We start from the raw sequence: 10,174 nt of genomic DNA on the forward strand, positions 1-10,174 counted from the left end.
TGGCTTAAAGATTTTATGCTATTTTTGGAATTGGAAAAAATCAAATACTCTCTTAGAGGATCCACCAAACTTTTCTATTTAGTATGGACTCCAATGATCTCATATTTTGGAAAGGGTGTAGCACTTCCCCCAAACTAAGTTGGAAGGCTTGTGCGCATTGTAACAGGTAATGCCGTCAGGTGCAAAGGGCTAACAATGTTGTTCAGTATTTCCTCATTGTTTGTAATGTCATAACTGTGTTTTTTTTTTTTTTTTTGTGATTGGGTGTGGGGGTTGTTGAAAAAATTGTAAGGAGGGGGGGGGATGTGGAAAATACTGTCGATTATCTGTTGCCTAATGTTATTGTTGTTTGTTATTGTGCTTCCCTCTGTTCCTTCCTCAATAAAAATAATAAAAAAATTAATAAATAAAATAAAACTATTTGTAAAATTCAGTGGGTGCGGCTTATATATGGGTGCGCTTTATAGTCCGGAAATTACGGTAAACATTTCAGTTCACCTTCAATTTTCTTTTTATTTATTTATTTATTTATTTTTACTAATGACAGTGTAGCAACCTCATGACACAATCTCAGATTTACTACCTATATCCCACACTCATTCTATGGCTCTTCTTATCAACCCAGGTATTCCTGGCTGACCCTGAAAAGCTACTCTGCTCAGTTGTAGAACCACAGACAAATATAAAACCTTCAACTTTCTTCCATTCAGGTCTGGTTTCATTCAGAACTTATGGTGTGTGTATACATACACACACATATATATATATATATATATATATATATATATATATATATATATATATATATATATATATATATATTTATTTATTTATTTATTGTATTATTATTATTAATTTATTTATTTATTTTAGCCCCAGCCTTCAATCAGGTTCGATGTTAGTTCTCTATCCATAGCTGGAATCAGTTCATGTAAATCAGTTCAACCTTCGCCATGTTTATCCATGACGAACAGCTAAAAAGTTCTTTTATTTTTGTATTTTGATGATAAACACTCTGCAAGAGCAACTGCATTTCCTCTATCTCCCGCAAAGAAAAGTAAGGCAGGAAAGATTCGGTTCTAAACTTTAAACGAGCAAAAGAACCGACTCAAAGATCCGATTCTGCATCTGACGTCATCCGTGTGGTCCGTTGGAACGTATTGGCGGAAAAATTTGAAAACAGCAAAAGGCAAAGCTGGACTCCTATAGCAGGTATTTCACCTCTAATAGTGCTGTTAAAAAGCGATAACACTATTAAACATTTTATACATACTATTAATTGTATTATAAGCGATTAAAACTCATTTGCAGCTAGTTAGCCGTAGTTTTAGCATCTGGTTCATGGTTGCTAGTCGTGAATCTTATTCCTGGCGCAACTGCTAATGTCTTAGTCACCGCTAGCGCTAGCATGGTTAGCTACATATAAATATATATTATTTTTGTCCGTGCAATTTTAATAGTCTGATACACATTTAATTTAGCTATGAATGTCCCCCTCGTGCTAGCTTGAGGTCTTGGCTAGACCGGTAGGTGGAGGTGGAATGGGACAAAGCTGTTGGGTTGAAGTATTCAGTATAAAAGCTCATTTATAGGCTGAATAGTATCAGTTTGTTGGTGCGTTGAAAAGATGATACGACGTCTTCTTTACCGCCATTGGAAAAGATTCATATAAATGCAAATTATAATAACTCAAAACATACCAATAATTTAACCAATGTTAAATGGCAGCACAGCTGTAGACATTTCTGGTATTAAATAAGCCAGATGTGATCATTATAAATAAAGAAATCCGTTTTTTTTTTTATATCAGTCCCCACAAATATGTTCCTTCTGAATGTGTTCAAAACAACAGAGCAAATGAAAAAGAAAATTACGATTTTTAATTTGTATTATTGTTATACCCAGCCTTGATTTAATTGTCTTATGATTAAAGCGAGATTTAAGATCTAATGTTCATGGTTTCACATTGAATAAATATAATAAAATGTAGATAACAGGCTCCCAGCCTTTCATATGATTTTAGCACACAGTCTGACATTTGACTAAAAAAATAATATTAACGTGTTCAGGGCAGTTTCTTGAAAGATTATTTTTTTTTCCTTCTAAAAAATAAATCACTAAATAAGGCTTGTAGGACCTGGGTTTCCAGCTGGATTTTTAAGATGAAAGAAATGAGACCGGGTTTGGTATCATGTACATTGTAATGTGCAAATATTGCTGCATTGTGCATTATGATGCATTGAGATACACATTACATTTGGTCCATTTTTGGTCCTGGTTGGATCCTTATTTATCTGTATTCCATATTGGCGCTGTGGTATTGAATTCGGATGTAAACTTTGAAAAGCATATCTTAATATGACAAATGCGATTTGTGTCTGCATGTCAATTCACTGTGCTGTGTTTCTGTTCTGATTGAGAAGATTACTCTGCTGTAGATTTTTGATCTTTATTGATGGGCATGAAGAAATAATGTTGCATTCAATCTAATGTTTTTAGCCGTACAGTGTTATTTATTTGAATGATCCTTGCTTCCGCTTTCAAGTCAAAATGAGCCGAAGACCAAGCAGCAGGTATTCCGAGATGCCGATGCGTGTGACTGATGGCAGGATGAGCATGGCGAATGCTACACCACAGAGGTATACATACTCATGTGCTGAGGTTTTTGCTACATTGAGCTGTATTTAGACCACCTCACTTTTTATTTACAGTCATACTTGACTATAAATCCTGTATGTATCTGGTTTATGTGACACTTATATTCTTTTGCCAGTAACAATGTGTTTGGCAAGCTGAACATCCCTAAGCCTCAGTCCAGCACATCAGAGAGAAGGACCAGCTTTTTTGGGAAGTAAGTGATAGTTGCATTTTTCACAAAAATAAATTATATAAATTGATAAAAATGATGACTCTTCGGCAAGTTCAGTAATAAATAAATAATTATAATTTTTTGCTGTGGTATAAGAGTAATAAAACTGTTTAAAATGATCAACTCTACATCTCATCGCCACTGTTTTATGCCTTACCCTTAAAATGCGTAATAATTCTGATGCCAAATTGTTAACATCTATAAATGCGTCATACGTTTTATATAATAGGTAGTTGTTTTTTTATTGTTGCTAATATTCCCTACATTTTCAGTCCCAGTTATGTTGTCTCATTCTTATTTATCTACAGAGGAGCTGGTGTAGGTGCAGGTGGGCAGAGAAACAGCATGTTTGGGAGTTATGGAGGTTCAGAAAAGATGAAGGACCCACGACCTCTTCATGACAAATCCTTCGTTCAGCAGTGTATCAAGCAGCTTTGTGAGGTGTGATTTAATTTATTTCAGCACCTTTTTCATTTCAGTTGAATTTTTAATGTGCCATTAGCTCTAAATAATTGCTATAATATGCAGTAATCCCCCGCTTTACTGCGGTTCGAATCTTGCACCCCCCGGTTTATCACAGAATTGCATTTGCCACATAATTAATTCGTTTAGCTGATTTTCCCGGTCTCTTGCAGATAGCATGATAGACCAAAAAACTTATAGGGGATTGTTTTTATGTAGTTTTATGTTGAAATAATGACATTTAATAATAAAAATAAAGTGTGTATATGTAAATAAAAAATATTTAGGGGTGTAACGGATTTACACAATTTTCACAGTTCAGTACGTACCTCGGTTTTTAAGTCACTATTCTGTACAATTTCGGTATAATAAGGGGGAACAAATGCAAAACTGGAAAATTTTTTTTTTTTAAACAGATTTCAATTAAATGCCTGCTTTGTTAAATATTTTATAATATTTAAAAAATAAAATAAATCACATTAATGCAATACACCTTTTAATTATTTCAGTATGATTGTGTACTGTTTTACACACACACACACACACACACATATACAGTGAGGAAAATAAGTATTTGAACACCCTGCTATTTTGCAAGTTCTCCCACTTAGAAATCATGGAGGGGTCTGAAATTGTCATCGTAGGTGCATGTCCACTGTGAGAGACATAATCTAAAAAAAAAAAATCCAGAAATCACAATATATGATTTTTAAACTATTTATTTGTATGATACAGCTGCAAATAAGTATTTGAACACCTGTCTATCAGCTAGAATTCTGACCCTCAATGACCTGTTAGTCTGCCTTTAAAATGTCCCACCTCCACTACATTTATTATCCTAAATTAGATGCACCTGTTTGAGGTCGTTAGCTGCATAAAGACACCTGTCCTCCCCATACAATCAGTAAGAATCCAACTACTAACATGGCCAAAACCAAAGAGCTGTCCAAAGACACTAGAGACAAAATTGTACACCTCCACAAGGCCTGGAAAGGCTACGGGAAATTGCCAAGCAGCTTGGTGAAAAAAGGTCCACTGTTGGAGCAATCATTAGAAAATGGAAGAAGCTAAACATGACTGTCAATCTCCCTCGGACTGGGGCTCCATGCAAGATCTCACTTAGTGGGGTCTCAATGATCCTAAGGAAGGTGAGAAATCAGCCCAGAACTACATGGGAGGTGCTGGTCAATGACCTGAAAAGAGCTGGGACCACCGTTTCCAAGGTTACTGTTGGTAATACACTAAGACGTCATGGTTTGAAATCATGCATGGCACGGAAGGTTCCCCTGCTTAAACCAGCACATGTCCAGGCACGTCTTAAGTTTGCCAATGACCATTTGGATGATCCAGAGGAGTCATGGGAGAAAGTCATGTGGTCAGATGAGACCAAAATAGAACTTTTGGGTCATAATACCACTAAACGTGTTTGGAGGAAGAAGAATGATGAGTACCATCCCAAGAACACCATCCCTACTGTGAAGCATGGGGGTGGTAGCATCATGCTTTGGGGGTGTTTTTCTGCACATGGGACAGGGCGACTGCACTGTATTAAGGAGAGGATGACCGGGGCCATGTATTGCGAGATTTTTGGGAACAACCTCCTTCCCTCAGTTAGAGCATTAAAGATGGGTCGAGGCTGGGTCTTCCAACATGACAATGACCCGAAGCACACAGCCAGGATAACCAAGGAGTGGCTCTGTAAGAAGCATATCAAGGTTCTGGCGTGGCCTAGCCAGTCTCCAGACCTAAACCCAATAGAGAATCTTTGGAGGGAGCTCAAACTCCGTGCTTCTCAGCGACAGGCCAGAAACCTGACTGATCTAGAGAAGATCTGTGTGGAGGAGTGGGCCAAAATCCCTCCTGCAGTGTGTGCAAACCTGGAGAAAAACTACAGGAAACGTTTGACCTCTGTAATTGTAAACAAAGGCTACTGTACCAAATATTAACATTGACTTTCTCAGGTGTTCAAATACTTATTTGCAGCTGTATCATACAAATAAATAGTTAAAAAATCATACATTGTGATTTCTGGATTTTTTTTTTTAGATTATGTCTCTCACAGTGGACATGCACCTACGATGACAATTTCAGACCCCTCCATGATTTCTAAGTGGGAGAACTTGCAAAATAGCAGGGTGTTCAAATACTTATTTTCCTCACTGTGTATATATATATATATATATATATATATATATATATACACACACACACACACATACACATGCGCGCGCACACACACACAGTGTAGTTTAGACCATGCACCAGAATAATGCTAGGGTTTAGTCATTATGAAGCCCAAATCAAGTTTTATTTAATAGATACTTTTGTGTTTCTTTGCAGTTCCTTGGAGACAATGGATTTCCAGCTACAATCACAGTCAAATCTCTTCAGTCACCTTCCACTAAAGAGTTTCTGAAGATCTTCGAGTTTATTTACAGTTTGCTGGACCCTACCTTTCAGATGCCTACAGCCAAGGTTGAAGAGGAAATACCTAGGATGTTGAGAGATTTAGGGTAAAGTGTAAATTGACTTGGTCATTATAGTGTTTCTGACAATTCAACATACTATACGTAGAATATTATTTTTCCCAGATATGATTTGAATTCTTATCAGTGAATCATTAAAATAATCGGTGTACATTGTTTTTCAGGTACCCATTTCCTCTATCAAAAAGCTCCATGTACTCCATTGGGGCACCACATACTTGGCCTCAGGCTCTGGGAGCCCTCATCTGGCTAATTGACACTGTTAGGGTAAGTTTGGCCTCTGGGTGACTTTTCTACAGCTAAAGGAACAACATTCTGGCTTTGACTTAACAGTTGAATGTTATATCAGGTTATAACACAAATATAAGAAATATGGAAATTGTGTTAAAGGAATGGAAAAAAATATATATATTTTTGTATACATTTATGAATATCAAACCTGATAAACATTCTAATCACTGTTCAATTAATTTAGATTTTGAAACTGAGTGTATTTGGTGCCACAGAATATAAGCTATTAATTATTATATTCTCATTGCAGAGCTTTAACAGTATGAAAAGTCAGGATGTACTGTTTGGGGACTTTTCAGATGGCTACTCTGAACTGGAGGATGGAATGGAGTACAATAAGGTCCCATTTCTAAAGCAGCATTGCTTGCACATTTCTTAGTCAAAATATTTTAACCCAGTCATTCTAAACAGCAAATGTTTCGGGATTTGATTTATTGACGTGTGAAAATTATTAGGATTGAAATACTGCCTATTATGTTATGTATCATGCATCCTGGATTATGTCTCTCAGCTCTTTTTAGAATATTGCTCTAAGACGTACAATAAATTCATGCAAGGAGCAGATACCTTTGAGGATGAGGATGCAGATTACCTCAGCCATCTGAGTAAGTCAGACTTGTTAACCTAGTTAACTATATAATATATAAGTTGGACAAAGTCATGATTTATGTTGAAGTAAGACATTTGGGATAAATCATAAAGAATTATCAATGTAATTAACACAGAGAGGCTGTATAATGTTGACGAGGCGCTACTGGAATCACAACAGGAGAAACACAGAGTGTTGATGTCTGAAGTAGAAAGACTGGAGAAAGAAAGTCATACTGTAAGTCTACACATTTAATTAATTTGATGCATGCATCCTGTATATCACCATATAACCCTTCACACAACTGGTTTGTATAGGATCGTTTAATGGGACAAAGGACGGAGAAACTGAAGTTACAGACTGACCTCCAGAAGCTGCAGAGCTACCGTACTCACATGGACTCTTTCAAATCCCACCAGGAGAATAAGGCTACAGCACTGTCTGAGGAACTGGAGGCAGCAAGTACGTTCCAATGTATACTCTGAACCAGTGTCCCAGAAAGGTTGCATTTTTTTTTCCCAGCAGGGAATTGTTTTCCAGTAGGGGCTGGTAATCTGTAAGGAATACAATTATATATTTTGATTCAATTATAGTTATGTTTAATGTTGTGAAATGTTCAGGTTAAATCATACAGGTTCTCATTATCAATTGTTTTATAGCAGTTGTCACCTTAGAAAGTCTTTATAGTTATATGTGAGAAATAAATAATGCTCAATGACGTGATAAATAATTTTTTATGTAGAGTTTTTTAAATATCGTATAAGCATTTTGTATAGCACAAAAAGAATATAACTATCTCTGTATGTAGACCTTCAACTGGAGAGTCTGAAGAGGGAGCAGGCCAGGCTGCAGCACATTCTGGAAAATCAGAAGTTCACTCCGGCCGATATAGAGCGCATCAACAGAGAGAGAAATGAACTACAGCAGAATGTTAATACCCTGAGTCGCAGCCTTGAGGAGGCCCAGCAGCTGGTCTGGAATGAGGAGATCACCCTGGCTAAAACCAAGGAGAGGGTGGGTTAGAACACTGACCTAACCAAATCAAAAGAGATTGCACTTTTTATTATTAATTATGTTTCTTCACTGTCAAGCCTTTTACTATCTACATTATATAGCTAAAGGTATGCGGACACCTCACACTTAACAGCCCTGCCACTGTATATGCATGTAAGGCTAAGGGTATTACTTCTGATTCAGCCACAAGAGCTGTGGTGAGGTTGAGTTCTAATGTCATGCAAGGAGGTCTGTGCTACAGTTATCATTTCAGATAATTACAAAGATGTACAGTGGGGTTGGGGTCAGGGCTCTTGTGCACAGGGGCGTTGTCATTTCTGAACAAGCCTGAGACCTTTAGTTCCAATGAAAAGGAAATTAGAATGTTGCAGCCTACAAAGGCATTTTAGACAATTCTGCGCTTCCATCTTTGTGGAAACAATTTGGGAAAGAACCTTGTATGGGTGTGATGGTGAGGTGTCATACATAGTGCAGAAAAAGGAGGTGTCAGCATGTACAAGTACCTGAAAGAGATCCAAAAGTTTATTGTTCAGTATGCATAATTCGTTTGATGGCATACTACAAGGTATACAGTGCAGAATATAACGTTTCTATTCTGTTTACGTAGAAATTTAGAAACAATTTATTTGCTTCAATTTGTTCCTCTAGGTTGAGGTAAAGTTGGCAGAGTACCACAAACTGGCACGCATGCTAAAGCTTATTCCCCAGTCAGCTGAGAATGCCTGTGGCCACGACTTTGAGATCAGAACAGTCAGTGACTATGGCCCAACCACCGCCACCCAAATCAAGAGTCAGATACAGGTATGGGCAAACTCACAACTGCAACTAATCCACACACAAAAGATCACATCGTGGGTTTGTTTTTTTTTTTTTTTTTTAAATGTCATTTTAACTGTTTATAGAATCCTCTTAAAAGCATGCTGGTGGATGTAGAGGAAGAGTTCAGCAATGTAACTAATATGAAGCTGAGCCTGGATGAGACAGTGGAACAGGTATGAAAAAGCGTGACCTGTTTGTCATTTGAGATTTTATTTCATATATGTTCTTATTGGATCTTATTATGAGCTTAGTGGGTTTTTGTTTTAAATGGATAGATTTTAGTAACTTTAACTAAAAGTTAGTGTTTTACAAATGAACAGTTTGAAACATTAATGATGTAGCTGAGTAATATGCTTGTTCTCTTTGCTAGATTAAGTCCAACATTTCTGAGAAGTTAAATGACATAAAGCAGCTTAAGGAGCAGATTCGCAGACTGGATGAGCAGTGGGAGCGTGATATGCAGGTACATATGATCTGAGCTTGAGAAGTTTTAATACTATGTTAAAGAAATTAAATTGAGTACATTCCCCCCGCAAATTCCGAAAATTCGCAGATTTTGGATGCAGCCCCTATGGTACTTGCTGTTAGTCAGGTTCCAAATGAGAACCCGCAAATTTCCAGAGCCGCAAGTTCTGAACCGCGAATTATTGGGGGTTGACTGTATTCCAAAATACTGTTTTATCAACAAAGTTAAATACTCAAACATAATGATTGCTACCAAATTAAAACTTTCACTTTTAGTAAAGTGGAGAAATTTGGTTGTTTGTTTTCCACCACAAAAATGTCTCCTTTATATAGTAATTTTATATAATTAAGCTAATTAAACTTTAAACGTTGAGTAGGATATGGCTCATGAAGAGGAAAAGTGGGCAGCTGATGTGGATTCTGCTGAAAGTCACAAGAAGCTTCTAGAAAAGAAAGTCATGGATGGACATGAGGAAGCTGAAGAGCAGCTGAAAGCAGCCCAACAACAGTGAGGGAACATGCATAACTTTATTTCATACAAAAGTTTTTCCCCTCACCATTTACCCATCTTATAATTATTATTCTTATTTTTTTTATATAAATAACAGACATAAAACATGATCACTGTTGCTTTGTTAGGTACCATCTTGTTCTTCAGGAAACCAAAGAAGAAAGCCGGATGGTAGCAAACAATCTGACGCATGTCTTCACTGCTGCAGTCGGCCACTTGGACATAGTTGAGGTAAGAAAACGTGATTATAACAAGCCAGTTCTGTTACTATATAGATATAAAAATATAAGCTAGATCAGTTAATCATAACTGATCAAAACTCTCTTTGTTCTAAATATTGTATATTCATTTTTTCAGAAACATTGTAGCGACCAAGTCAAAAAGATGGACAAAATGAATGAAATCATCCGTGAAGACCAAGTAGATCTGCAGCAGCTGAAGGAAATGGTTGAAAACTTTGTTGCTAGAGCAAATAGTTTTTAATGAATAAATGGGAAACCAATTTGTAAATAGTTTTGTACTAATAGGTTTTGTGCTACTGTTAAAGGAAAATATTGTATGTTTGTCTTGGAACACATGCATTTTTTTTTATATATTGTGTCCTGTTAAAAAATAAACGTATAAAATATATGGCTGCATAAATATTCTCCAGAAATACCTTACATTTT

General features: G+C 36.6%; 1 protein-coding gene across 1 annotated transcript; it reads left to right on the forward strand.

Moving 5' to 3' along the window:
• The first annotated feature begins 1,070 nt into the window (after positions 1–1,070).
• On the forward strand, positions 1,071–10,134 carry ndc80 (NDC80 kinetochore complex component). The gene is made up of 17 exons (XM_083543935.1): positions 1,071–1,212; positions 2,546–2,639; positions 2,774–2,851; positions 3,178–3,310; positions 5,672–5,844; positions 5,982–6,084; positions 6,359–6,448; positions 6,620–6,713; positions 6,834–6,934; positions 7,015–7,159; positions 7,506–7,711; positions 8,360–8,512; positions 8,614–8,703; positions 8,901–8,993; positions 9,373–9,503; positions 9,635–9,737; positions 9,864–10,134. Exons 2-17 carry the CDS (start codon positions 2,551–2,553, stop codon positions 9,987–9,989), a joined length of 1,908 nt encoding a protein of 635 aa, XP_083400061.1. The 5' UTR covers positions 1,071–1,212; positions 2,546–2,550; the 3' UTR covers positions 9,990–10,134.
• The last annotated feature ends 40 nt before the right edge of the window (positions 10,135–10,174 follow it).

The sequence above is a fragment of the Silurus aristotelis genome (genome assembly GCF_946808225.1).
Source record: "Silurus aristotelis genome assembly, chromosome: 6".
Lineage (NCBI taxonomy): Eukaryota > Metazoa > Chordata > Actinopteri > Siluriformes > Siluridae > Silurus > Silurus aristotelis.

What these genes read in the sequence shown, in the direction of transcription:
- ndc80 (XM_083543935.1), top strand. Translation starts at nt 2,551, where the DNA reads ATGAGCCGAAGACCAAGCAGCAGGTATTCCGAGATGCCGATGCGTGTG. An exon ending in AGGATGTTGAGAGATTTAGG is followed by an intron (nt 5,845 to 5,981) that starts GTAAAGTGTAAA and finishes ATTGTTTTTCAG; the next exon opens with GTACCCATTTCCTCTATCAA. An exon ending in TGGCTAAAACCAAGGAGAGG is followed by an intron (nt 7,712 to 8,359) that starts GTGGGTTAGAAC and finishes TTGTTCCTCTAG; the next exon opens with GTTGAGGTAAAGTTGGCAGA.